The following is a 27,959-nucleotide window of genomic DNA, read 5'->3' on the forward strand; positions in this document are numbered from 1 at the left end:
TTGCACCTTTTTTCACATTAGAGTACAACATTTTTCTTGTAATAATCTAGTCCCTTAAAATTGCAGCTGTTTCTCAATTTTTGCTGTTGTTTTATTATATTTTTCAACAATTTGAACTACATTTTTGTATCGGAATTATGGCTTTTTTCACATATTTTGGCTTTATTCTTTTAACACAACTTTTACAGTTTTGAATTTTTTTTTCTTGAATATTCCAACTTTATTAAAATGCTACTATTAATACATTATTCTCGCATAATTATAGGATATTCTCTTCAGATTTTTACAATTTTTGTTTGTTCGTTTAATTAGGACAGTACACATTAATCAACATATAAACAAAAGCATCACAGTATGTATCGGAATTATGACTTTCTTCCCATAATTTGGCTTTATTGTCTTAACACAACTTTTCCACTACTTAATTTTCCCCCAAATCACAACTTTATTTATTGTTTGTTTTTCATTTCATTTTTTTTCATTGAAAAAAAAAAAATAATATTCCAACTTTATGGTACTAAAATGCTACTATTACAACATTATTCTCGCAAAATTATAGGATATTCTCTTCAGATTACAATTTTTGTTTGTTCATTTAATTAGGACAGTACATATAAACAAAAGCATCACAGTATGTATCGGAATTCTCTTAGTAGTCTCTTAACATAACTTTTCCACCACTTAATTTTCCCCTAAATCACAACTTTATTTATTGTTTGTTTTTCATGAATTTTGTTTTTCATTACATCTTTGAAAATATTTTTTTTTCTTTAATATTCCAACTTTATGGTACTAAAATGCTACTATTACAACATTATTCTCGCATAATTATAGGATCTTCTCTTCAGATTTTTACAATTTTTGTTTGTTCGTTTAATTAGGACAGTACACATTAATCAACATATAAACAAAAGCATCACAGTATGTATTGGAATTATGACTTTCTTCCCATAATTTGGCTTTTAGTCTCTTAACACAACTTTTCCACTACTTAATTTTCCCCCAAATCACAATTTTATTTATTGTTTGTTTTTCATTACAACTTTGAAAAAAAAAATATTTAATATTCCATCTTTATGGTACTAAAATGCTACTCTTAAAACAACTTTTCCACCACTTAATTTTCCCCTAAATCACAACTTTATTTATTGTTTGTTTTTCATTAATTTTGTTTTTCATTACATCTTTGAAAATATTTTTTTTCTTTAATATTCCAACTTTATGGTACTAAAATGCCACTATATTATTCTACGTTAAAAAGATTGCAATTTTTGTTTGTTCAGTTAATTAGGACAGTACATATTAATCATATTAATCAACATAGAAGCAAAAGCATCACATTAAATATGCCAAAATTAGCTGCAATAGCTAAATTTCATCCGTCATCCTACACATACATGAACATTTATAAACAACACCACACATAAAACGGCATAAGATGAAACAATATACAATACTTAATAATAATAATAATTAATAAACAACTTTCCACCCGTTTAACTTCCAGAGGAGTTCATCCAGGCAGTTCAGAGCACAGCCGGCATGGCCATCGTCCTTTTAATCAGATCTGTGATGGGCTCTGGAGATGAAGTTGCGACTGTGGTGAGTTGAAGATTTGAATCATCTAATATTATTATATATTATATATTATTAATGCATAATGATAACACCTTTCACCCGTTTTAATACATGGCGTCGGGCAAAGTTGACCATATTCTCTTATGTCCACGTCAGGTGTGCAGTTTGCTGCGTGGCTCCGCGCACGGCTTGGATTGTGCGCCTCTGTGGCTCAAGCAGAGGTGTGAGCGTCTGTGTACGGGTGCACGCCCCCCCGGTGTCTCCGTGTATCTGTGTCATGGGGCTCTGGCCATGCTGAACTGGAAGGGGGCTCTTCCTGGCCCGCAGTGGGAAACGCTGCTGCTGCTGGTAGCAGACACGCTGCTGGATGTGGATGCCAGGTAATATCATCAATTGGAAATGATATACAATGTTTAACATTATTAGAGCCCTGTAGACATTAAATAACACCCCTATAGTCCCATTTTTACACATTAATTTTTGTTTAATTATTTTTTATTATTTTATTAATTATTTTCTTTTTCTTCAATGGAGAGTAAATTGTGATACCTTCACTACTGCCCTCTGCAGGTTGTTGCTGATGTTGTTTTAGAACCTTTCGTTACAGCTCCTGCAATGTTTCCATGATAAACCAATAGCGGTGCTCCGATCAGTTTGTTATGCTGCCGATTTCCGATCATCCATGAGTGAAATTGATTGATGCTGATATCAAATGGATTACGATGAATTAATTTCTGATGAGCGCTTATTGGCCAAGGGTGCTGTGGAGTGTGGGTGTTGTGGGTGGAGGGGTTGGGGTAGGACAATTCCAAGGTCCCTTGACTGCCATGGAGCAGTTAGGTCACTAATAATTATTTTTTTTAATTAGGTCACTAATAAAAACGAATAATGAGTTAATTAAAGGGGGGGGGGGTGTCAATTTTTTTTCACGGGGCTCAGAATTTCTAGCTGCACCCCTGCTATTGGCTATACCAGGGGTGGGCAAACTTTTTGACTCGCGGGCCGCATTGATATGACAAAATTTACGGGGGGGGGCAGACTATATATTTTACACGTAACAGTCCACCTGGTATTATTGTATCTGTAAAATTGTCATGCAATCTGCTATTATTATTTATTATTTTATATTTATATTTAAATATTTTAAAAATAATAAAATATTATAATAATTACAATAAAATTAAAATCATAATTATTATATTATTATTATGTAAAATATGCAAATATAACAATAATATTATATATAATTAATATAATAATTAGCATTAATATAATATAATAATCATAGTAGTTCTAATAATAATTATAATAATCTAATAATAATTATTATTATTATGTGCTTGTGTCCCTTTTTTCAGGAGCACTTTGTAAACAACAGACCATGTCAAAAAACGAAATTGATACAACCATCAAAAGGTTGGCTCAGGCCATGATGCCAGGTTGTATGTTGAGTTTAAATGAAATACTTTGGAAAGATTGGGCGGGCCGTATTCAAACACTTGGTGGGCCGGATGTGGCCCCCGGGCCGTAGTTTGCCCACCCCTGGGCTATACTATATGAATAAAGGAACCATAAAATCACCTTTAATTTAGGTAAAAACATTCATTCATTCGTTTTCTGCCGCTTTTCCTCATGAGGGTGACGGGGGTGCTGGAGCCTATCCCAGCTGTCTTCGGGCGAGAGGCGGGGTACACCCTGGACTGGTCGCCAGCCAATCACAGGGCACATATAGACAAACAACCATTCACACTCACATTCATACCTATGGACAATTTGGAGTCGCTAATTAACCTAGCATGTTTTTGGAATGTGGGAGGAAACCGGAGTACCCGGAGAAAACCCACGCAGGCACGGGAAGAACATGCAAACTCCACACAGAGATGGCCCAGGGTGGAATTAAACCTTGGTCTTCTCACTGTGAGGTCTATGTGCTAACCACTTGACCGCCGTGCAGCGGGTAAAAACATTTATTTGCTTTTTCAAGAGAACATATATCACTCGTGAAGCTTACAGAGGATGAGATGATTTCTCCAATGAGACTTTGGATGTGAGGTCAAGTACATTGGTGGAGTCCTAGCAGGACTTCCAAGTAGCCTGGACTTGGGCTCCAAGTGAGAGAGCAGTCAGCAGTACCTGATTTGAAAGCAATTTAGAAAAAAAAAAAAGTATTATTTTTCTTAATATGTTGCCTTATTCCGTGTATTCTTCTATCTTCAGTATGAAAGAGTTTAGTACCGTGATGGTGGTAGCTCGAGTCCTGACCCTATGGAGCCGGGCTGCCCTGGAGTACCTGCAGGGAGAGAAGCACCTCCGTTCCCCGAACCTTCAGCAGTCCCTGAGTGGACGGTCAGATTTACACAGACGTCTCCTGGAGCATATCTTCTCACACTGGGAGCATCCCTTGGATGGAGTTCGCCAGCAGACACACTCCCTGTTCCGGAACCTCCTTCTACTCCATCAACACACCAGTTCCTCCAGCTCAGACTCGGCACCGGACGGCTATGTCTTGGAGCTCGTGCAAAGACTGCTGCAGCTGGAGTGGCACATGAGAGGAAAATACGGAGCCCTAGGGTGTCTCGTTGACATCTACGGTGCCGGGCACCTGCTGGAATTGCAACCACAGCTACCTTCATGTCTCCTGGATCTGATGAGCGACCAGACCTTGGCTCCGTATGCCAGCGACCTGCTGGAAAGGCTTTTTATCAGCCATAAACAACTGCTTGCAGCTGAAGCCCGCACGAAAGAAACGGGTGCAGAAGACTGGATGGAACGCTGGCACCGGATGTGGGTCACCCCCTTACTGCAGGTGTTGTGCGGTGCCAGGGTGGACCAGACCAGTTACATTTTGGATTATTTTTTACCTAAATTGCTGCGCTGTAGCCCGTCCAGTCTGATGCATATGGTGCAGGCCCTGCAACACAGAACGTCACGCTGCATAGGTAAAAATAAAATTGTATGTATTCAACCAACGCATATAAAACTAATGGAGGATAAATAACACTTTTCTCATCTTCACTGATTCGATGCTCAACAGGTTCGTCTGACAGCAGGGGGGCACTCGGGGCCCTCATGACATGCCTGCGGGCGGCCAGGGCTCAGGGCGTGATGCAGACTCCACAAGAAGGTCTTTGGGGGGGACTGGTGCCCCTCATCTTACTTCGCCAAGCATTGATACACAAACATGATCAAGTGAGTCCCTTGTTTCAGTGTAACCGACGGTTGTCCAATTTCACATGTGGAGTTACTACAGCTGTTCAACTCCCATTTAAAAAAAAAAAAAAAAAAAAAAAAAAAAAGTCTCACATTTCACCAAAGCTAACAAATGATGCTGGGAACACCAAGGATTGCAATGTTTATACTGTGTCTTTCTGTGTAAATATCACATGTTATAGGTTATAGACAAGTATGTCCTATGTATGTATATGTATATCTATCTATCTATCTCTCTATCTCGCTCTCTCGCTCTCTCGCGCTCTCGCGCTCTCGCTCGCTCTCTCTCGCTCTCTCTCTATCTCTCTCTCTCTCTCTCTCTCTCTCTCGCTCTCTCTCGCTCTCTCTCGCTCGCTCTCGCTCTCTCGCTCTCGCTCTCGCTCTCTCTATCGCTCTCTCGCTCTCGCTCTCGCTCTCGCTCTCTCTATCGCTCTCTCTATCGCTCTCGCTCTCTCTATCGCTCTCGCTCTCTCTATCGCTCTCGCTCTCTCTATCGCTCTCGCTCTCTCTATCGCTCTCGCTCTCTCTATCGCTCTCGCTCGCTCTCGCTCTCTATCTCGCTCTCTCTCGCTCTCGCGCTCTCGCTCTCTCTCGCTCTCTCGCTCTCTATCGCTCTCTCGCTCTCTCTCGCTCTCTCGCTCTCTCTCGCGCTCTCTATCGCTCTCTCTCTCTCTCTATCGCTCTCTATCGCTCTCTATCGCTCTCTATCGCTCTCTATCGCTCTCTATCGCTCTCTATCGCTCTCTATCGCTCTCTCTCGCTCTCTCTCGCTCTCTCTCTCTATCGCTCTCTATCGCTCTCTATCGCTCTCTCTCTCTATCGCTCTCTCTCTCTATCGCTCTCTCTCTCTATCGCTCTCTCTCTCTATCGCTCTCTATCGCTCTCTATCGCTCTCTCTATCGCTCTCTATCGCTCTCTATCGCTCTCTATCGCTCTCTATCGCTCTCTCTCGCTCTCTCTCTCTATCGCTCTCTATCGCTCTCTCTCTCTCTCTCGCGCTCTCTCGCTCTCTCTCGCTCTCGCTCTCTCTCTATCGCTCTCTCTCTCTCGCTCTCGCTCTCGCTCTCTCTCGCTCTCTCTCGCTCTCGCTCTCGCTCTCGCTCTCTCTCGCTCTCGCTCTCTCTCGCTCTCGCTCTCGCTCTCTCTCGCTCTCGCTCTCGCTCTCTCTCTCGTTCTCTCGCTCTCTCGCTCTCTCTCTCGCTCTCTCTCTCGCTCTCGCTCTCTCTCGCTCTCTCTCTCGCTCTCTCGCTCTCGCTCTCTCTCGCTCTCTCTCGCTCTCTCTCTATCGCTCTCTCTCTATCGCTCTCTCTCTATCGCTCTCTCTCTATCTCGCTCTCTATCTCGCTCTCTATCTCGCTCTCTATCTCGCTCTCTCAAACATTTTTGAATGCATTATCTGAATGCCTTAAAATTATATTTTATTTCATTTAGCCATTGTCATGCTTGAAAATGGTTAATTTAGGCACAAATTATATACAATTTGCTTACTTTTTGACAAATACTTTTTTGACTTGGGCTGCACAGCGGGCGACTGGTTAGCTCGCAGGCCTCACAGCTAGGAGACCGGAGTTCAATTCCACCCTCGGCCCAGACATCTAATGCAAACGTCCAATAGCATGAAGCATATATTGCGGTTATTAGTATATTACATAGTATATATTAGTATATTATATTTGTGACTTTATTATGATTTCCCTCTTTAGGATAAGTGGTAGAAAATGAATGACTAAATTAATAAGAACTAATAACAAAACATATTTACATTTCAGGAAATTTTGTGAGGCTGCACGGCGGTCGAGTGGTTAGCACACAGGCCTCACAGCTAGGAGACTGGAGTTCAATTCCACTCTCTGCCATCTCTGTGTGGAGTTTGCATGTTCTCCCCATGCATGCGTGGGTTTTCTCCGGGTACTCCGGTTTCCTCCCACATTCCAAAAACATGCTAGGTTAATTAGCGACTCCAAATTGTCCATAGGTATGAATGTGAGTGTGAATGGTTGTTTGTCTATATGTGCCCTGTGATTGGCTGGCGACCAGTCCAGGGTGTACCCCGCCTTACGCCCGAAGACAGCTGGGATAGGCTCCAGCACCCCCGCGACCCTCGTGAGGAAAAAGCGGTAGAAAATGAATGAACCTCCCATATGTTGGTGTTTCATGTATTTCATGGCTGTAATAATGTTGCAAACCATATTTAGGAAGTCATAAACAAGTTTTCTATGATCATCATAGAATGATTATCACCATCGGGTCTGGAACCAATCAACGGCGATAAACGAGGTTTTACTGTATTATGAATGTTGATGTGACTCGCCTTCCAGGTGAGGATGGATGCTTTGGGTTTGGTGTGCGAGAGCAACCGCAGCACTGAGGTTCTGACCTCGCAGGAAATGGACCTCATCCGCCACTTCCTCCTTCCCAACCTCAACAGCCAATCACCGGGTGTCAGACAGCAGACCATCAGTCTGTTCAAGAAGGTCAGTGACGTACTTACAGTATCTTCTGAAGTTTTTCTTGGTTATTATTTGTTGACGACCTGCAGTCAACTTGCTTGGACTTTTGTGCAGATGCTTTGCAGGGTAAAGGACAGCGCACAGATGCTGCAGAAGAAACAGAGCCAAGAAAGAGAGCAGGAGCAGAGAGACAGAGATCTACAAACGTTAAGTCTTTATAAGGTATTTTGCACACAATACACGCTCCTACGGTTTTCATCCATAATTCAATTTAATCATAATGTGTGTATATGTGTGTCATAGGAATTCCTGAACTGGTTATGTACAACGTTGTTTGAGGTTCTGCTTCCTGGAGCTTCTTTTTCTAAATGCCTGATGTCCCTCCACTTGCTTGGTGAACTCGCTCAGCTCTTCACTTTTGACGTTGGTATGTGTATTACATTATACATTATGTTTTCATAACTGTCATGTCAAAGTACGCTATCGCTATCAATTAGTTTTCTTGTGGAAAAACCACATGATCATTTTTTGACTTGCTCAAATTTTCTACTCTGGAATACTGGATCTAAATCCTTGGAACATGTCCTGCTGTTATTCATGTTTTTTTTTTTTTTAAATCAGTTTTACATTACATCCCATTCTGTCTTTTCCTCAGGACCTGATGGTTTTGCCCTGGGTGATGTTGTGACCCCTACGTATGCTCAGAATGTCCTCTACTGTGTCGCAAGCAACTTTCTGGAAGTCAAATTACTGGCTTCAACGTTACTAGGGAAACTTCCTCCCTCTGTTGTGGGACTCCAGGTTACTAGTCTACATATACCTGTATTGTAGTATCATTGTTTGAATAGAAAAGGTTTGCAAGTAATCCCTTGCAAGTGTGCAGTAATCCCTTGTTTATCGTGGTTAATTGGTTCCAGACCCGACTGTGAATAGTGAATTTCCACAAAGTAGCATTCCATATTTATAACAGAATATATTCATAGTGAGATATAGTTCATTTTCAAACAGCTAAAATAATACATAAGGCTAAAAATAACCAATTAGCTAAAAATATCATCCAATACTTCTCTACAAGAGAGGAGAAATATGATCACAGGGAAGAAGTACATTTGAAAGACTTCTATGCTAGGACTACGTTATGCTAGCCATAGCATTTCAGTATGTGGAATCAAACTATGGGATGGATTGAGTAAGGAAATCAAACAATGCACAACGATGAGCCAATTCAAGAAACAATACAAGCAGTTGATGTTTGCTAAATACAAGGATGAAGAGTCTTGAACCAGTCATGATGTGCTATATATATCACTATATTGACACTTACTATGGTACCCATTATGGCATTGGATGCTCATATCACCTCCTACTTTGGTACGGGACAAAAAATAAACAAATAATTAAAAAATAATTAAAAAATAATTAAAATATAATTACAAAAATAATTAAAAAATAATTAAAAAATAATTAAAAATAATTTTAAAATAATTTTAAAATAATTTAAGAATTTAAAATATTTTTTAAATAATTTTAAAATAATTTTAAAATAATTTAAGAATTTAAAATATGTTTTAAATAATTTTAAAATAATTTTAAAATTAAAAACACAAATTAAACTATATTAGGAAAGCAGGAAGTGAACAAATGTAACAGTTACTGATTGTAAAAGTACCAGATGGAGGGGTAGGATTTAATAAGCTTTGCTTCTTCCTACTCCTTTTGGACATGTGGAACTGGGAACTGATTATGGGATGCACTCAATTGTAATCTGATGCATGCTCAAATGAAATAAAACCATTACCATTACCAGATGATAAACTGTTTACGATCTGCTCAGTACAGTTTAGTCCTGTCGCAGTCATAAAGTAACACCCCTACAGTCACCTGTATTATATTATATTATATGTAGTAGACATATTAACATTGAACAATTTTTCATTGGTGTCTGTGGGCTTAGGAACAAGCGAGGATGTGCTACGTACTTCAGGCAGCGTTGGACCTGAGCACCAGCACCAAACCCTTTGACAGCGTCACCGCTGCCCACCTGCTAAACCTGCTGCTCCGCCAGCCCAATCTGAGCCTGGAACTACGACAGTGCGCCCGGGAGCAGGGAATTGACTTCCAGCCTCCCTCCTCGCTTCCATCGGCGCCTGATGCTCTGGAGGTTAACACGTTGGCTGGTAAGATGTCGGTCCAGACACCACAGAGTTGCACTTTACGTCATATTGAGCGCCATGTCTTTCTCTCCGCAGTGATCCAGTTCTTGCTGCTTTGTCTGCAGTTGGAGGTCTCCAAAGCAGAGTCTTTCCTCTTGCAGGCCGCTGCTTCGTCTCCTCTCTATGGCAGAGTCCACTGCATTACTGCCGTCCTGCAGAGTCTGAACACAGAGTGAGAACAATCATTACATTTGGAACGGGGCACCAGGGGGCGCCAACTATTGGCATTTTTCAGTATAGTAATACTATATGAGCAAAACTTACTGTACACAGTAAGTTACAGTTAAGTCCTTCATTCATTCATTTTCGACCGCTTTTTCCTCACGAGGGTCGCGGGGGTGCTGGAGCCTATCCCAGCTGTCTTCGGGCGAGTGTCGGGGTACATCCTGGAGTGGTCGCCAGCCAATCACAGGGCACATATAGACAAACAACCATTCACACTCACATTCATACCTATGGACAATTTGGAGTCGCTAATTAACCTAGCATGTTTTTGGAATGTGGGAGGAAACCGGAGTACCCGGAGAAAACCCACGCATGCACGGGGAGAACATGCAAACTCCACAGAGATGGCCGAGGGTGGAATTGAACTCCGGTCTCCTAGCTGTGAGGCCTGTTTGCTAACCACTCGACCACCGTGCAGTCTCACAAAATTTCCTGAAATGTAAATATGTTTTGTTATTAGTTTTTATTAGTTTAGTCATTAATTTTCTACCACTTATCCTCAAAAGGGAAATCATAATAAAGTCACAAATATAATATACTAATATATACTATGTAATAAACTAATAACCGCAATATATGCTTCATGCTATTGGACGTTTGCCGCTTGCATTAGATGTCTGGGCCGAGGGCGGAATTGAACTCCGGTCTCCTAGCTGTGAGGCCTGCGAGCTAACCAGTCAACCGCCGTGCAGCCCAAGTCAAAAAATTATTAGTCAAAAAGTAAACAAATTGTATATAATTTTTTGCCTAAATTAACAATTTTCAAGCATTACAATGGCTAAATGAAATAAAATATAAATTTAAGGCATTCAGAAGATTAATTCAAAAATGTTTTGATGATATGTTATATTCCATACTGTTCTCTAGGTGTCAGTATTGTTAACTGTAATGTTTGGTGAGACACACAAGCACCAGACTTGATCGCCGGAACAACAGGCTTTTATTGTAGGTTTGAATGAGCTCACAGCAAACACAATAATCCCCTAATTTGGAAATAACCCATAAGGTGTGTTAGATTTCGAAAGCCAATGTGTCGATGACCTAATTAGCGCTCACTTGATTATATTTGTGTTTGCAGGACTTTGCATCACACAGAGGAATGGAGGCGTCTGGTGTCGGAGCTCATTGCTGTGTGTTACAGGTTGTCTGATGTGGCCTCTCCTGTGGTTCAGAGCTCATCCCCAGAGGGGCTCATCCCCATGGATGCCAGTACAGGTCATTCATGATTATACTGTCTACATATTTGCACCTGGATGAAGTATTTGAGTATGTTGTTTTGATAGTCTGGCAAGTTTTCACATGTATATAATATCTGGCACAAATGTCTTAATTTGATGACTTTTTTTGTCATGTAATTGTAATCGAACGTAAGGGTTTAGACCAGGGGTGGGCAAACTTTTTGACTCGCGGGCCGCATTGATATAACACAATTTCCGGGGGGGGGGGCAGACTATATATTTTACACGCAACAGTCCACCTGGTATTATTGTATCTGTAAAATTGTCATGCAATCTGCTATTATTATTTATTATTTTATATTTATATTTAAATATTTAAAAAATAATAAAATATTATAATAATTAAAATAAAATTAAAATAATAATTATATTATTATTATGTAAAATATGCAAATATAACAATATTAGTATATATATTTAATATAATAATTAGCATTAATATAATAAATATAATAGTTATAATAATAATATAATAATTATTATTTTAATTTTTATTATTATTATGTGCTTGTGTCTCTTTTTTCAGGAGCACTTTGTAAACAACAGACCATGTCAAACAACGAAATTGATACAACCATCAAAAGGTTGGCTCAGGCCATGATGCCAGGTTGTATGTTGAGTTTAAATGAAATACTTTGGAAAGATTGGGCGGGCCGTATTCAAACACTTGGCGGGCCGGATGTGGCCCCCGGGCCGTAGTTTGCCCACCCCTGGTTTAGGCTCTAAGTCAGGGGTCTCAAACTCAATTTACTTTGGGGCCACTGGAGCTAGGGTCTGGGCGAGACTGGCGAGACTTTCCAAAAAAACCCCCAAAAAACGCATTTATTAAAAACAGGAAAATGAATAAACATTGCTTTGCTCTGATAAAACATTCCACTGTTCTCAAATATCTCACTTTTTATTTTTCTACACAAACTAAGATGAAAAATAAATAAAAAAAATCAAGAATAAAGAAAATCAATCAATCAGTAATAAATAAATAAATATAATAATAACAATAAAACGGCAAATAATAACTTAAGAAACCACATATAGTTGGTGGGTAGACAAATGATTTTTTTCATATTAAAATGAACAAAGCATTATTAGAGCCCTGTAGACATGACAAAACACGACTATAGTCACATTTATACTCTTTTTATTTACAACATATTGCGCAACTGCAGGGTCTTGAGACACATGCTAACTCGCAAACTAGAGAGCCAGCGACCTAAACGGTAGCCTTCAAGTTGTTTCCTTTAAACTTTCATTCATTCATTCATTTTCTACCGCATTTTCCTCATGAGGGTCGCGGGGGGTGCTGGAGCCTATCCCAGCTGTCTTCGGGCGAGAGGCGGGGTACACCCTGGACTGGTCGCCAGCCAATCACAGGGCACATAGTATAGACAAACAACCATTCACACTCACATTCATACCTATGGACAATTTGGAGTCGCTGATTAACCTAGCATGTTTTTGGAATGTGGGAGGTACCCGGAGAAAACCCACGCGTGCACGGGGAGAACATGCAAACTCCACACAGAGATGGCCGAGGGTGGAATTGAACCCTGGTCTCCTAGCTGTGAGGTCTGCGCGTTAACCACTAGACCGCCGTGCCACCTTCCTTTAAACTTAAATAGCCAAAAACTTACCACTTCCACACGGATAGGGAGGATAACTATTAACAGTTATTTAACCTTTAACATGAACATTAATCAAACGTAATCATTTTTTCTGGGTACATGATACCATACAGCATCCATATCAAACTTGTGCGGGCCACATTAACATTAAACTTTCATATCAAGGCGGGGGCCTCAAACTAGTGTCCTGCGGGCCACATTTGGCCCGCGGGCCGCGTGTTTCTTTGTAATTGTTTTTCTTTTTAATTGTGGTAATTGTTTTTAATTCTGAAGTTGATTTGATTAGAAAGTAGATTTTATACAGCATTTGTGTTTCCTGTTCCAGACACCTCGAGCGGACTGCAGAGGATACTGCAGGAGATTCAACCCAGGGACACCAACGATTTCTTTACCAGCCCCAGAGAGCTGGATACGCATTATGAAGAAGACCAGTCAGAACATCGGACCTCATGCGTAACGTCGCCAGGCACTGGTAAGTTACACACAACCGTAAGACTTTAACGCATTTTAACACCACACCGTAAATTGGTCTCCAGTCTATATGACAACAATTGACTCAAGTTTATTTTGCCTGTTATTCTAGAGATGTCCTGATGGGGGCAGTGGTTGTTCTTTTCGTTTTGGGACATGTTCCATCTTCAAGTTGTTGTCACAATGAAAAACGATCAAACTTCCCTTTTTTCTTTTGTGTGGTTCCGCACATGTGCGTAAGTGTGCGGGCATACTCCAGGTGGCGAGGACTACAGGGTGACAGCCCAGATGGTGCTGGTGTGCTGCTGGCGGAGCATGAAGGAAGTGGCCATGCTGCTGGGGCAGCTGTGTCAGAGCCTGCCGCTGCACTACACCGGTGACAAAGCATGCGTGCATGCTGGGATCATCACAGAGGAACAGGTGAGACCCGGAATGGATGCCGCGTTTTCCTTTTTGCCCTAGTCACATGATGCATTTGGAGTAGTCATTTGTGCAACTATAAAAATGACACCGCATCATTCGAACGCTGGCTTAGTGAAAGTGAACCAAAAGGAATAGTAAACTATTGCCACTGAATAAAAGTCATATAGATCATAATAATAATAAACAATCATGGCATTCCATTATTTTTATGATTAATAGGTGACAAGATTTCTCATTCAGTCATCCATTCATTTTCTACTGCTTATCCTCATGAGGGTCGCGGGTGTGCTGGAGCCTATCCCAGTGATTAAAAAAACAAACAAACTCTAATGGGCACAAAACCTGGGACAGATACTACACTGGATCTTAGCCAAAAGGCCGAGAACTGATGATGACGTTAAAAACATTCATTCATTCATCCATTCATTTTCTACTGCTTATCCTCACAAGGGTCGCAGGTGTGCTGGAGCCTATCCCAGTGATTAAAACAAACAAAAAAAAACTCTAGTGGGCACAAGGCCTGGGACAGACACTATGCTTGATCTTAGCCAAAAGTGATGATGACGTTAAAAACATTAATTCTTTCATCCATTCATTTTCTACTGCTTATCCTCACGAGGGTCACGGGTGTGCTGGAGCCTATCCCAGTGATTTAAAAAAAACTCTATTGGGCACAAGGCCTGGGACAGATACTACACTTGATCTTAGCCAAAAGGCAGAGAACTGATGTTGACGTTAAAAACATTCATTCATTCATCCATTCATTTTCTACCGCTTATCCTCACGAGGGTCGCAGGTGTGCTGGAGCCTATCCCAGTGATTATAACAAAAAAAAACTGTAGTGGGCACAAGGCCTGGGACAGATACTACACTTGATGTTAGCCAAAAGGCAGAGAAGTGATGATGACGTTAAAAACATTCATTCATTTATCCATTCATTTTCTACCGCTTATCCTCATGAGGGTCGAGGGCGTGCTGGAGCCTATCCCAGTGATTAAAAAAAACAAAACAAAAAAAAACTCTATTGGGCACAAGGCCTGGGACAGATACTACACTTGATCTTAGCCAAAAGGCAGAGAAGTGATGATGTCGTTAAAAACATTCTTTAATTCATTCATTCATTTTCTACCGCTTATCCTCATGAGGGTCGAGGGCGTGCTGGAGCCTATCCCAGTGATTATAACAAAAAATAACTGTAGTGGGCACAAGGCCTGGGACAGATACTACGCTTGATCTTAGCCAAAAGGCAGAGAAGTGATGATGTCGTTAAAAACATTCATTCATTCATCCATTCATTTTCTACCGCTTATCCTCACGAGGGTCGCAGGCGTGCTGGAGCCTATCCCAGTGATTAAAAAAAAAAACTCTATTGGGCACAAGGCCTGGGACAGATACTACGCTTGATCTTAGCCAAAAGGCAGAGAAGTGATGATGACGTTAAAAACATTAATTCTTTCATCCATTCATTTTCTACCGCTTATCCTCACAAGGGTCGCTGGTGTGCTGGAGCCTATCCCAGTGATTAAAACAAAACAAAAAAACTCTAGTGGGCACAAGGCCTGGGACCGATACTACACTTGATCTTAGCCAAAAGGCAGAGAACTGATGATGACGTTAAAAACATTAATTCTTTCATCCATTCATTTTCTACCGCTTATCCTCACGAGGGTCACGGGTGTGCTGGAGCCTATCCCAGTGATTATAACAAAAAATAACTGTAGTGGGCACAAGGCCTGGGACAGATACTACACTTGATGTTAGCCAAAAGTGTTGATGACGTTAAAAACATTCATTCTTTCATCCATTCATTTTCTACCGCTTATCCTCACGAGGGTCACGGGTGTGCTGGAGCCTATCCCAGTGATTTAAAAAAAAAAACTCTATTGGGCACAAGGCCTGGGACAGATACTACACTTGATGTTAGCCAAAAGGCAGAGAACTGATGTTGACGTTAAAAACATTCATTCATTCATCCATTCATTTTCTACCGCTTATCCTCACGAGGGTAGCAGGCGTGCTGGAGCCTATCCCAGGGATTATAACAACAAAAACTGTAGTGGGCACAAGGCCTGGGACAGATACTACGCTTGATCTTAGCCAAAAGGCAGAGAAGTGATGATGACGTTAAAACCATTCATCCATTCATTTTCTACTGCTTATCCTCACGAGGGTCGCAGGCGTGCTGGAGCCTATCCCAGGGATTATAACAAAAAAAACTCTAGTGGGCACAAGGCCTGGGACAGATACTACGCTTAATCTTAGCCAAAAGGCAGAGAAGTGATGATGACGTTAAAAACATTCATTAATTCATTCATTCATCCATTCATTTTCTACCGCTTATCCTCACGAGGGTCGAGGGCGTGCTGGAGCCTATCCCAGTGATTATAACAAAAAATAACTGTAGTGGGCACAAGGCCTGGGACAGATACTACGCTTGATCTTAGCCAAAAGGCAGAGAACTGATGTTGACGTTAAAAACATTCATTCATTCATCCATTCATTTTCTACCGCTTATCCTCACGAGGGTCGCAGGTGTGCTGGAGCCTATCCCAGTGATTAAAAAAAAACAAACTCTATTGGGCACAAGGCCTGGGACAGATACTACACTTGATCTTAGCCAAAAGGCAGAGAAGTGATAATGACATTAAAAACATTCATTCATTCATCCATTCATTTTCTACCGCTTATCCTCACAAGGGTTGCAGGCGTGCTGGAGCCTATCCCAGTGATTAAAACAAACAAAAAAAACTCTAGTGGGCACAAGGCCTGGGACAGACACTATGCTTGATCTTAGCCAAAAGTGATGATGACGTTAAAAACATTAATTCTTTCATCCATTCATTTTCTACCGCTTATCCTCACGAGGGTCACGGGTGTGCTGGAGCCTATCCCAGTGATTTAAAAAACTATTGGGCACAAGGCCTGGGACAGATACTACACTTGATCTTAGCCAAAAGGCAGAGAACTGATGTTGACGTTAAAAACATTCATTCATTCATCCATTCATTTTCTACCGCTTATCCTCACGAGGGTCACGGGTGTGCTGGAGCCTATCCCAGTGATTTAAAAAAAAAAACGCTAATGGCCACAAGGCCTGGGACAGATACTACACTTGATGTTAGCCAAAAGGCAGAGAAGTGATGTTGACGTTAAAAACATTCATTCATTCATCCATTCATTTTCTACCGCTTATCCTCACGAGGGTCACGGGTGTGCTGGAGCCTATCCCAGTGATTAAAAAAAAAAAAAAAACTCTATTGGGCACAAGGCCTGGGACAGACACTACACTATGCTTGATCTTAGCCAAAAGGCAGAGAAGTGATGATGACGTTAAAAACATTAATTCATTCATTTTCTACCGCTTATCCTCACGAGGGTCGCAGGCGTGCTGGAGCCTATCCCAGTGATTAAAAACAAAAAACAAAAAACTCTAGTGGGCACAAGGCCTGGGACAGATACTACGCTTGATCTTAGCCAAAAGGCAGAGAAGTGATGATGATGTTAAAAACAATCAGGCGTATTCAGGTTGATGCATTTAATGTAAAGTAAAATTGTATACTGGTCTGCAGTTTATGTGGGGGGGAGGGCGCTACATGCCATAAATCGTCCAATTTGCAGAATTGGCAGTTATGCTAAACTCATCGTTTGTGGACGGGTTCGTGTCATAAGGAATGTGTGACGTTTTTTCATGTTTTTAAACCTTATTTAACAACAGAAGATGAAGTTATTGATTTACATGTGTATGTTGTATTTTGTGCATGCATACACCTTATCATATTCATGGGTGGGGAGGAAAAAAAAAACTTTGTCATGTGTCCTCAGCTCCATGTATAGGTGCGCACCTATGATGCTTTTCCCACTTTTCTGATCTATAAATGTCGTTAGAATGTTGTATTCTCGTGTTAAACGACGTTTCAGATAATTAAGTTTGTACATTTGGAAGTGAGCCTTAAAGGAAGTTTGAGACAAACTTCAATTGTTTTCAATTAAAACAAGACCGTGTTGGCAGGAAGCATGAATTAAATACAGCTGGAATTGGTGCAGATTTTGCAAAATCTAAAAAGTTTTCTGCGAGGGTTATTGTGTGGAGCTGCTCTATAGGAGACCACAACAAAGGCTCGAAAAATGAGCATAATAGGTCCCCTTTTAAAGATAATTTTCACTACGATGGTCTGCCCACTGAGCATTTCAAACAACATCCACAAGTGCACACGGTGAAACCTGGACAAGAATGAGTGGTTCAGCATGTTCAAGTCCACCAGACAAAAGCTGTGTTTGGCTTCGCGGGGGGTAAAGGGTGTGTTTACATGTATGCGTCCGGTTGTTTTTAGCTGTTGACCTTGCATTTAAACTCCTGAGTGAGTAAGTGGGAAGTGTATGTGCTGAATGTGTGTCTTTGTGTGAAGTGTTGTTTGTGTACTTGCTCAATTAGTTGCAGGCAATTCAGCGAATATGTTTGTCTAAAATCCAGTCATTGGAATTTAAGGCCTGAAGACGGGGTTCAAACTTTTTCCATTGTGGGATGCATACAGAAAAGTAAGGGATGCATGGCACCACTTTTAATACAGTAAACCTCGGATATATCGGATTCAATTGTTCCCACTGGTTTTGTCCGATATAAGCGAAATCCGTTATATGCGTATACCGGAAAATGTCCGTTTTACGCATATATCGGATTTATATCCGGTATATGCGTAAATCGGATTTTATCCGTTATAAAAAGGCACTTCCTTGACTATGTTTCCAATGTACCTGGACGCGCAGGCAACGCTGCAAACGCTGCAAATGACGTCGTATAGCGGCCTGTCACGATTCGGCGAATCGGAGCGCCACGATGCGGCCATCCGATATATGCGAGGGAAATTTAATGGAAATGCATTGGAACGGGACTGGAGATTTTGTCCGAAATAGGCGAAATCCGTTATAAAAAATCCGATATATGCATTCATTCATTCATTTTCTACCGCTTTTCCTCACGAGGGTCGCGGGGGGTGCTGGAGCCTATCCCAGCTGTCTTCGGGCGTAAGGCGGGGTACACCCTAGACTGGTCGCCAGCCAATCACAGGGCACATATAGACAAACAACCATTCACACTCACATTCATACCTATGGACAATTTGGAGTCGCTAATTAACCTAGCATGTTTTTGGAATGTGGGAGGAAACCGGAGTACCCGGAGAAAACCCACGCATGCACGGGGAGAACATGCAAAGTCCACACAGAGATGCCCGAGGGTGGAATTGAACCCTGGTCTCCTAGCTGTGAGGTCTGTGCGCTAACCCCTAGACCACCGTGCCGCCCCCGATATATGCAATGAATTTTTATTGGAAATGCATTACAGAAAAATCAGTTCTTTTTTATCTGTCCGTTGTGAGCGAATTTCCGATATATCCGAGTCCGATATATCCGAGGTTTACTGTATATATATTTTTTAATTTAGTAAAAAGGTTAAAAAACTTTAAATAGATATCTAAAGGCTAAACACTTTATTATCAGTCATTAATATCCACATTTTAGCTTAGATTTTTTTTGCTGGGGGTTTCTTTTGGTCAAATTTTATTTCCATAATGAGTTGAGGACCAATAAAGAACAAGCTTCCCTGCCCCCGGGCCACACTTTGGGCATCCCTACCTTTTTTTTAAATGTCTAAAATGTCTTAAATACAAATTTGTCAAGCGCATTAACGTTACTTTTATTTAAACTGGGTCTGTCAATCGATGAAAATATTTAATCGCGATTAACCAACCACAGTGGAGTGGGCGTGCCTGGAGGCGGGACGTGGTTGGAATTCATTAAAACAGACCGTTTTCACGGGAACCACGAAATCCAAATAAATACAGCTGAATAGGTGCAGATTCTGGAAGGACTATACATCTTTTTTTGCGCTGGTTATTGTGTGCAGCTGCTCTACAGGAGTCCACAACTCAATACAAAGGGCACTTTAAGTCATTATTTATGCATTAATAACGGCAGCCCTAATTTGAACATGGAGAAATGTATTAGATGTGCTTTGTCTCTTCAATTTCTTATTGGTATTAATGGTTTAGTCCACTTTATGGTACTTAAAAGATGTCACCATCTCAATTCATAGCATTATGACTGGATGAATGAATGGTATTTGAATATGTGACTTTGGTACTCTAATAGTATCATTTCAGCGGTGCGCCTTATTATGTAAGAGGAAAATCTGAACCTCTGTTTTTATGACATACTTGTTTTCTTTTTTTTTTTTTTATCCATTATTCATCAAGTCAACACTATGTGTGAGGGAAGAGTCTGGATGTGGCATTGACCGTCTGGGGGGGTGAGCCCTGTTGTGTTTGGAAAAAGTCGGGTACGGGAAAAAGTCATCCTGCCCTACCGCAGCGATGACACGCATGAGCACATGCATGTAGTACGAGAGTGCTTATTTGGCGCTAAAACATGTCTCTGTCAGCCAGCGTTCTGTGTTCCATCTCCGTTGGCCCGGCAACGGTGCAGATGTTTCTGTCGATGCCTTTTGCACCATGGCAACAGCAGCGGTTGTTGACGGACGGTGATCGGCGTAGTCTGAGATTGTGCTTAGCGTGAGAATGATTTGTGCGGCAAAGATGTTTGTAACGGCTGTCAGTGTGGTTTGTTGTCCTGTCACAGCAGTTGACAAAGTGGGAGCCAGTGGGCTTTTCCTGAAGGCACGTGTGAAAGACCACCAAAGTCACTTTTGACAGATCGGGTGTTTGGCAATGCTCGGCGAGGATCGGTTGGAGCTCTGCTTCCACGGAAGAGACTTCTCTTTTTTTTTTCCCTTTATTTGGGCAAATATGTGAATCATTACAGTGCATTTCTTACATCAATCAAAATATAACTTTCCATTATTTACATTTGTATTCAACTATCTGATCCCAAGCCCAAAAGGAGTAGGCTGAAGCAAAAGCTTATAACTTCTCTTTCACTATGATTAAAAATACATCCCGACATGCTCATTGCCGTAAACTCAATAGGAGCATTACTGTCATCGCTTCATGCCTCCTACCATGTGGACTATTGGCTTAATGGTAATTACGTAATAGTTTAATAGTCCAGACTAAACTATTACCAAACTGCTATACTAGAAAAGAGCTTTTAAACATTGGTCAGACTCATGCGACAATATATATAACGTCATATAAGTTCAAGAAACAAACAAAACAGGAAGAAGGAGTCTGTATGGTGTCTCGCTGCCACGTGTGTCTTTGGGAACAGAAACCTTTTTTTATGCATGTCAAACTATAAAAACAGGCTGCACGGCGGTCAAGTGGTTAGCGCGTAGACCTCACAGCTAGGAGACCAGGGTTCAATTCCACCTTCGGCCATCTCTGTGTGGAGTTTGCATGTTCTCCCCGTGCATGCGTGGGTTTTCTCCGGGTACTCCGGTTTCCTCCCACATTCCAAAAAACATGCTAGGTTAATTAGCGACTCCAAATTGTCCATAGGTATGAATGTGAGTGTGAATGGTTGTTTGTCTATATGATGAAATGAACAAAGCATTATTAGAGCCCTGTAGACATGACAAAACACGACTATAGTCACATTTATACTCTTTTTATTTACAACATATTGCGCAACTGCAGGGTCTTGAGACACATGCTAACTCGCAAACTAGAGAGCTAGCGACCTAAACGGTAGCCTTCAAGTTGTTTCCTTTAAACTTTCATTCATTCATTCATTTTCTACCGCTTTTTCCTCATGAGGGTCGTGGGGGGTGCTGGAGCCTATCCCAGCTGTCTTCGGGCGAGAGGCGGGGTACACCCTGGACTGGTCGCCAGCCAATCACAGGGCACATATAGACAAACAACCATTCACACTCACATTCAGACCTATGGATAATTTGGAGTCGCTAATTAACCTAGCATGTTTTTGGAATGTGGGAGGTACCCGGAGAAAACCCACGCATGCACGGGGAGAACATGCAAACTCCACACAGAGATGGCCGAGGGTGGAATTGAACCCTGGTCTCCTAGCTGTGAGGTCTGCGCGCTAACCACTAGACCGCCGTGCCACCTTCCTTTTAAACTTAAATAGCCAAAAAATTACCACTTCCACACGGATAGGGAGGATAACTATTAACAGTTATTTAACCTTTAACATGAACATTAATCAAACGTAATATTTTTTTCTGGGTACATGATACCATACAGCATCCATATCAAACTTGCACGGGCCGCACTAACATTAAACTTTCATATCAAGGCGGGGGCCTCAAACTAGTGTCCTGCGGGCCACATGCATGTTTTTGGACTGTGAGAGGGAAACGCGTATGGGAAAGAACGTGCACAATCCACAATGAGTAGTTGATAGATTATATAGCGCACGGCTTCTTGCTGTGAGGTAGCCGCACCAACCACTTAGCCAACATGCTTATATGCTCAGGAATTGAATTCTATTGTTGCTTTTTCAGTTTTAAAATGTGACTTTGATGGAGGAAAACAAATCGGCTCAGAGTTAGTTTTTAAAAATTCATTCATTCATTTTCTACCGCTTTTCCTCACGAGGGTCGCGGGGGGTGCTGGAGCCTATCCCAGCTGTCTTCGGGCGTAAGGCGGGGTACACCAGCCAATCACAGGGCACATATAGACAAACAACCATTCACACTCACATTCATACCTATGGACAATGGACAATTTGGAGTCGCTAATTAACCTAGCATGTTTTTGGAATGTGGGAGGAAACCGGAGTACCCGGAGAAAAACCCACGCATGCACGGGGAGAGAACATGCAAACTCCACACAGAGATGCCCGAGGGTGGGATTGAACCCTGGTCTCCTAGCTGTGAGGTCTGCGCGCTAACCCCTAGACCACCGTGCCGCCCTAAAAATTAAATTAAAAAATACAATTTCATAATTCCCCGAGTATATTGCAGGTTCAGTAGAAAGAAGAGCAATCTCCAAAGTGCTTCCTAACCCATTTGGGCCGATGTCATGGGTTGAGCCATGCATGTAATTAGACTTGGGAAACTTCTCTGTCCACAGGGAAGTTTTTTCAGGGAAATAGACACGCTTGCAAACAGGAAGTTGATGTCTAAATAAATCCTTTCCTCCGCCCTGCTTGCTTGGCCTTTTTAAACCGTTACACAGACGGGAGCCTTGAGGAAGAAAGCTTTAAATACACAAAACAACGGCCCGGCTTGGCCTCGCTCGGCACCGCAGTGGTCTGGGCCCGGCAACCTCGACCATCTAACACAGACTGCTGTTTTTACTCTGGTGAGGTCAGGCCTGTCCTGGGAGGCCATTCCGAAAACCGATGTGATAAGTCATTGTGCTTGGTGCACTTGTGGTTTTACTCATTCTGTGCTCGGGTGTTTAAGTTGGTCTACATTATGTCTGCAGGGTCAGTCGAGTTTACTGAAGCGGCATTTGGCTGAATAAACGGGCTGCCTCGACTCTCCATTTTTGTTCCACGTGTTCCAAGATTTTCAGATTTTATGTTCATCCGTCCATTGTAGATCTGTAAAGCCTATCCCAGCAGACACTGAACACATCGTGGCTCAATAGCTAGGCTATTAAGTTGCTGTGTTTTGAGCTTGTTAGCATTTTTGGAATGGATTAATTGGATTTACATTACATTGTATGGTCATATCACCTCGTACTTCGGTACGTGACAAAAATAAAATAAAATTAAAAAAATCCTTAAACTATTTTAGGAAAGCAGAAAGTGAACAAATGTAACAAACATTTTTTTTAAAAATAAAAAAAATGAAAATAAATAAAAATCCTTAAACTATATTAGGAAAGCAGGAAGTGAACAAATGTAACTGTTACTGATTGAGTAACAGCGTTCAAAACGATAGGGTTTTTCAGAGTATTCAAAGAAATCACCCTAACTGTCAAGTCGGAAAGTCTAATCAGCTCAAAGAAAGACCACCAGATTTTCTCCAGATGCTTGGTTAAAACAGAAAGGAAGTCTTTGAATAATTTATGAAAGCGCCCCTTTGAACGTACCTGTACTTTGTATTTGAATCATCCAAATATTAACTTGAAAATACGAAAACAATTGAGTTAAAAAAAAAAAAACTTCAATTTTTTTTTAACTAAATTAGGAAAGCAGGAAGTGAACAAATCAAAAAAAAAATTAAATTAAATTTATTATTTTTTTTAAATTTAAATAAAAATTTAAATAAAAATTTAATTAAAAATAAAAATAAAAAATTAATAAAAATAAAAAATTAATAAAAATAAAAATTTATAAAAATAAAAATAAAATTTTTTTAGGAAAGCAGGAAGTGAACAAATGTAACAGTTACTGATTGAAAAAGTACCAGATGGAGGGGTAGGATTTAATAAGCTTTGCTTCTTCCTACTCCTTTCGGACATGTGGAACTGGGAACTGATTATGGGATGCACTCAATTGTAATCTGATGCATGTTCAAATGAAATAAAACCATTACCATTACCATTTTGTTGTGTTTATCAACCAGTGTTTGTGAATAGTAAGGTGCCATTGCTGAAGTCTGAAGAACATTTAAAGTAGTTTAAATGTTATGTCTTAGCCCACATCCAAGAAAGGGGTCGTTTTGGATTGTTTTTTTTTGTTTGTTTGTTTTTTTTTTTTTTTGCTCTAGAACTTTGTCACTCCTCCCTGGTGCCCTCTGTGCCACCCCTGACTAAGCCAAGGGTTGGCTGCCTCAGTGGTGGCGGTGACACCACAGCTTTAATGACAGGGCACTAGAGCTCCGCGTCCGCCTCGCCCTGCCGCCTCACCTGCTACACACTCACCAGTTTACATACTGCCACAGAAATGGCACTTGTGTGTCTCTCTGTGTGTGTGTGTGTGTGTATAGTTAGAATAATGTTGCTAACACTATTACTAACTGGATGGTTTTACTTAGACTGGCCATTATGCGGATGTCTCAGCATCCTTATTTGAACACACTTGTCACGCTACTGCCATGCTGCTGTCCTGCTGGACATGCTCGCCGCTCAATGGCCGAAAACCAAGTGGTGTCTCTAAAGCCAGCCTCTTGCCAGTGGTCGAGCTGTCCTTTTCGTGCCAAATAGAGGAAAGGCTAAAGTGGAGCTGCAGTTCTTTTAGTGGAAAAACAACTTCTCTTGTTTGCTTCGAGTTCAACTGCTTAGCAGAAAGCTATGTCAGCATTTGATTAGCCATTATGGGATTACATAACTCGATTGTTTTGGTATTTTCAAGTTAATATTTTGATGATTCAAACACAAAGTACAGGTACGTTCAAAGGGGTGCTTTCATAAATTATTTAAAGACTTCCTTTCTGTTTTAACTAAGCATCTGGAGAAAATCCGGTGGTCTCGCTCTGAGCTGATTAGACTTTCCGACTTGACAGTTAGTGTTTTTCAGAGTATTCAAAGAAATCACTCATCATTTTGAACGCTATCAGCTATGGGCAGCTGAGTGGAGCATGTACAGTATCAAGGATCAAGTTATTCATAGAATTCAGTTGTGACTAGGAAACGGTATTTACACTGTATAGGCCGTGGTTAGCAACATGACTCCATTCAGAAGGTCGACTTTTTGCATGTTTTGAATGTAACGGTAATGGTTTTATTTCAGATTACAATTGAGTGCATCACATAATCAGTTCCCAGTTCCATATGTCCAAAAGGAGTAGGAAGAAGCAATGCTTATTAAATCCTACCCCTCCATCTGGTACTTTTTTCAATAAGTAACTGTTACATTTGTTCACTTCCTGCTTTCCTAATATTTTTATTTTGATTTTTATTTTGATTTTGATTTTGATTTTGATTTTGATTTTTATTTTTATTTTTATTTTTATTTTTATTTTTATTTTTATTTTTATTTTTATTTTTATTTTTATTTTTATTTTTATTTTTATTTTTATTTTTATTTTTATTTTTATTTTTATTTTTATTTTTATTTTGATTTTGATTTTGATTTTGATTTTGATTTTGATTTTGATTTTGATTTTGATTAATTTTTTCTTTTTATTTTTTATTAAATTTTTATTAATTTTTTCTTTTTATTTTTTATTAAATTTTTATTTAAATTTTTATTACATTTTTATTTAAATTTTTATTTAATTTTTTATTACATTTTTATTTAAATTTTTATTTAAATAAAAAAAAATTAAATTAAATTAAAAAATTTTTTTATTTGTTCACTTCCTGCTTTCCTAATTTAGTTAAATTTTTTTTTGTCAGGTACCGAAGTACAATATAATGTAAATCCAATTAATCCATTCCAAAAATGCTAACACAAAACACGTTATTATAGCTTTATTAATACATATAAATGATGAATGAAATAGATAAAAAGAGGTATAAACGAACATTTAACGTTTATCTTCATTGAAGATGTGACTTGCCAAAGACATGTGGCTGTGCGTTCAACACGGAGACCACCTTCCTGTTCTTTCTTGAGCCAAAGGAAGTTGTAAGCGTAAGCATTTTAACTCATTTGCAACCAAAATTGTATTTATAAAAATTTTTTTCAACCCGAATACCTGATCCCTATGAAGTATTCATGTCTTTTCTGTTTTTTTTTGCACAAAATAGATCATGTTTAGTACAGTTTTAAACTGTAAAAATGACCACATGGGGGCAGAAGTGCATTTTTCCATCTACTAAAGCCTCCACAGGAAGGAGGAAGTGGAAAAAGCATGAGGGTTGTAGCGTGCAGGAGGTTCCGGATGCAAGCGCGTTGGTTCCAAATATGAAAATATAGTTCATGGTGTCATATCTGTTAATACATTTTCATGTAAAACAACCATTGTTTGTCATTTATGCTGTGGCATGTGTGTTTAGATATTTTTGCAAAATATACAGTATATGGGTACAATTGTGTCAAAGTGAAAGTTATACTTTTAGCCTAGAGATTTATAGATATTTATAGATACATTGCTTTTCTCATCCATCTTCTTCTCCAGGAAGAAGCACCGTTCTGCTTGGTGCCAGCACTCACTATTATTACATTGTGTTGCATTTCATATTTCAATGCAGATTCTCTCTCTCTGTCACAGGTGAAGGGGGTCGGCTTGTATTTCCGTCAGCAACTTCTCCAATCCCGTCATCGTGGCGCCTTTGAACTGGCTTATGTGGGCTTTGTTCGCCTCACTGACATGCTATGCAGGTATGTGGTAACATATATACAGTACAGTGGAGAGTGTTGAAAGGTAATATACCGCTCAAGGGCTGCGGACGTAAGCCTCCACATGAAGAAGATAAGTGTTGAGCTACCTTGTAATTAGCCAGTATGCACATCCTCTTCAGTCACTCTTCATATGTTATGATAAATATGACTGATACCAGGTATTAAAAATAAAAACAAAAGATAGATACCATAATTTCCAGTGTCTATAGCACTACTTTTCTGTAATGCTTTGAAACCTGCGACTTGTATCAGCTTAAGGAAAGTAGTACTGGAGTAACGGATCATTCGGAGTCAACATGCCCACTCCGAAAGAGTACTTGTACAAAAGAGTACAAGTTCATGAAGTTTTATCTACACTATCACTAACGGGTATGGAAAGGCTGGACTAATACGAGAGGATAACTCAAGCTAAATGGCTAATTTGCTTCAAGACACAAAGTACTCGGACCGTGACAGTGAAAGAGAGACCGACAACATGTGTGACAAAGGAAATATGAAGCTGTTTTGAAGAAGAGGTCGACTTTAGTGGTTTTAGTTCCCAGGAGGCACGGCGGTCGAGTGCTTAGCACGCAGACCTCACAGCTATTAGGAGACCAGGGTTCAATTCCACCCTCGGCCATCTCTCGGCCCGTGCATGCGTGGGTTTTCTCCGGGTACTCCGGTTTCCTCCCACATTCCAAAAAACATGCTAGCTTAATTGCCGACTCTAAATTGTCCATAGGTATGAATATGAGTGTGAATGGTTGTTTGTCTATATGTGCCCTGTGATTGGCTGGCCACCAATCCAGGGTGTACCCCGCCGTCTCGCCCAAAAGACAGCTGGGATAGGCTCCAGCATACCCCCGCGGGTAAAAAAAAAAATGTTTTTTTTTTTAAATTAAAAAAAAAAAACACATTTATTTAATTAAAAGTTAAGAATCTTTTTGTGTATTAAATATCCCATGTTACAACATGGAAACTGGTAGTTAAATGAATACTTCTGAAGTTTTGTTACTGTTGTATTCCAACAGAGGAAGGCTAGTGTCTTGTAAAATGAGGGTGAAATTCTCGTGGTTGTCTGCCTGTGTGTGTGTGTGTGTGTGTGTGTGTGTGTTCTGCTGCGTGGAAGCATGCATGTGTTTCAGGAAGAGAAGAGCAGTGTGTGGCTGGTATGCAGTCTGTGTGCTTGGTTATGGGGTGTTGATTGCAGGGTGTTTAGCCCCGAGTCTTTTGATGCTCTGTCTTGGGATCTGGCATCGGTGTGTTTCCACCGTGTTTGCGCCTGCATATCTCTTTATGTGCTCTCCTCTTTCTTGATCCCATCATTTCTCTCTTTTTGTGTCTTTGACGTGACTTTAACACTCTTCTGGTCATCCATGCATGTTTGTATTTGCCTACATTTACGGGTTACATACCTAACTAAGCATGTGTGGGGTGAACTCTCACTCATAACGT

At 40.5% G+C, this 27,959-nt stretch overlaps 1 protein-coding gene and 14 pseudogenes across 2 annotated transcripts in view; 1 reads left to right on the forward strand and 14 right to left on the reverse strand.

The window, feature by feature from the left end:
- thada (THADA armadillo repeat containing) overlaps positions 1-27,959 on the forward strand; it is a 109,575-nt gene that overhangs the window by 4,158 nt on the left and 77,458 nt on the right. For both annotated transcript variants that reach the window (XM_058050294.1, XM_058050303.1), the window contains exons 9-22: positions 1,508-1,602; positions 1,735-1,958; positions 3,796-4,517; positions 4,613-4,767; positions 7,107-7,262; positions 7,353-7,460; positions 7,542-7,665; positions 7,894-8,039; positions 9,193-9,415; positions 9,488-9,623; positions 10,755-10,891; positions 12,862-13,008; positions 13,249-13,427; positions 26,395-26,504. In XM_058050294.1, coding sequence (XP_057906277.1) covers positions 1,508-1,602; positions 1,735-1,958; positions 3,796-4,517; positions 4,613-4,767; positions 7,107-7,262; positions 7,353-7,460; positions 7,542-7,665; positions 7,894-8,039; positions 9,193-9,415; positions 9,488-9,623; positions 10,755-10,891; positions 12,862-13,008; positions 13,249-13,427; positions 26,395-26,504 — 2,662 coding nt within the window. The remainder of the gene's footprint in view (positions 1-1,507; positions 1,603-1,734; positions 1,959-3,795; positions 4,518-4,612; positions 4,768-7,106; positions 7,263-7,352; positions 7,461-7,541; positions 7,666-7,893; positions 8,040-9,192; positions 9,416-9,487; positions 9,624-10,754; positions 10,892-12,861; positions 13,009-13,248; positions 13,428-26,394; positions 26,505-27,959) is intronic.
- LOC131124149 (U2 spliceosomal RNA) lies at positions 13,702-13,820 on the reverse strand (annotated as a pseudogene).
- LOC131124147 (U2 spliceosomal RNA) lies at positions 14,077-14,158 on the reverse strand (annotated as a pseudogene).
- On the reverse strand, positions 14,246-14,332 carry LOC131124153 (U2 spliceosomal RNA; annotated as a pseudogene).
- LOC131124142 (U2 spliceosomal RNA) lies at positions 14,389-14,515 on the reverse strand (annotated as a pseudogene).
- LOC131124144 (U2 spliceosomal RNA) lies at positions 14,603-14,689 on the reverse strand (annotated as a pseudogene).
- On the reverse strand, positions 14,777-14,860 carry LOC131124146 (U2 spliceosomal RNA; annotated as a pseudogene).
- Positions 14,948-15,037, reverse strand: LOC131124156 (U2 spliceosomal RNA; annotated as a pseudogene).
- On the reverse strand, positions 15,462-15,547 carry LOC131124148 (U2 spliceosomal RNA; annotated as a pseudogene).
- Positions 15,627-15,712, reverse strand: LOC131124155 (U2 spliceosomal RNA; annotated as a pseudogene).
- On the reverse strand, positions 15,808-15,894 carry LOC131124152 (U2 spliceosomal RNA; annotated as a pseudogene).
- Positions 15,982-16,067, reverse strand: LOC131124143 (U2 spliceosomal RNA; annotated as a pseudogene).
- On the reverse strand, positions 16,292-16,400 carry LOC131124151 (U2 spliceosomal RNA; annotated as a pseudogene).
- Positions 16,488-16,572, reverse strand: LOC131124154 (U2 spliceosomal RNA; annotated as a pseudogene).
- LOC131124145 (U2 spliceosomal RNA) lies at positions 16,833-16,924 on the reverse strand (annotated as a pseudogene).

This window comes from Doryrhamphus excisus, chromosome 2, assembly GCF_030265055.1.
Source record: "Doryrhamphus excisus isolate RoL2022-K1 chromosome 2, RoL_Dexc_1.0, whole genome shotgun sequence".
NCBI classification, from domain to species: Eukaryota; Metazoa; Chordata; class Actinopteri; order Syngnathiformes; family Syngnathidae; genus Doryrhamphus; species Doryrhamphus excisus.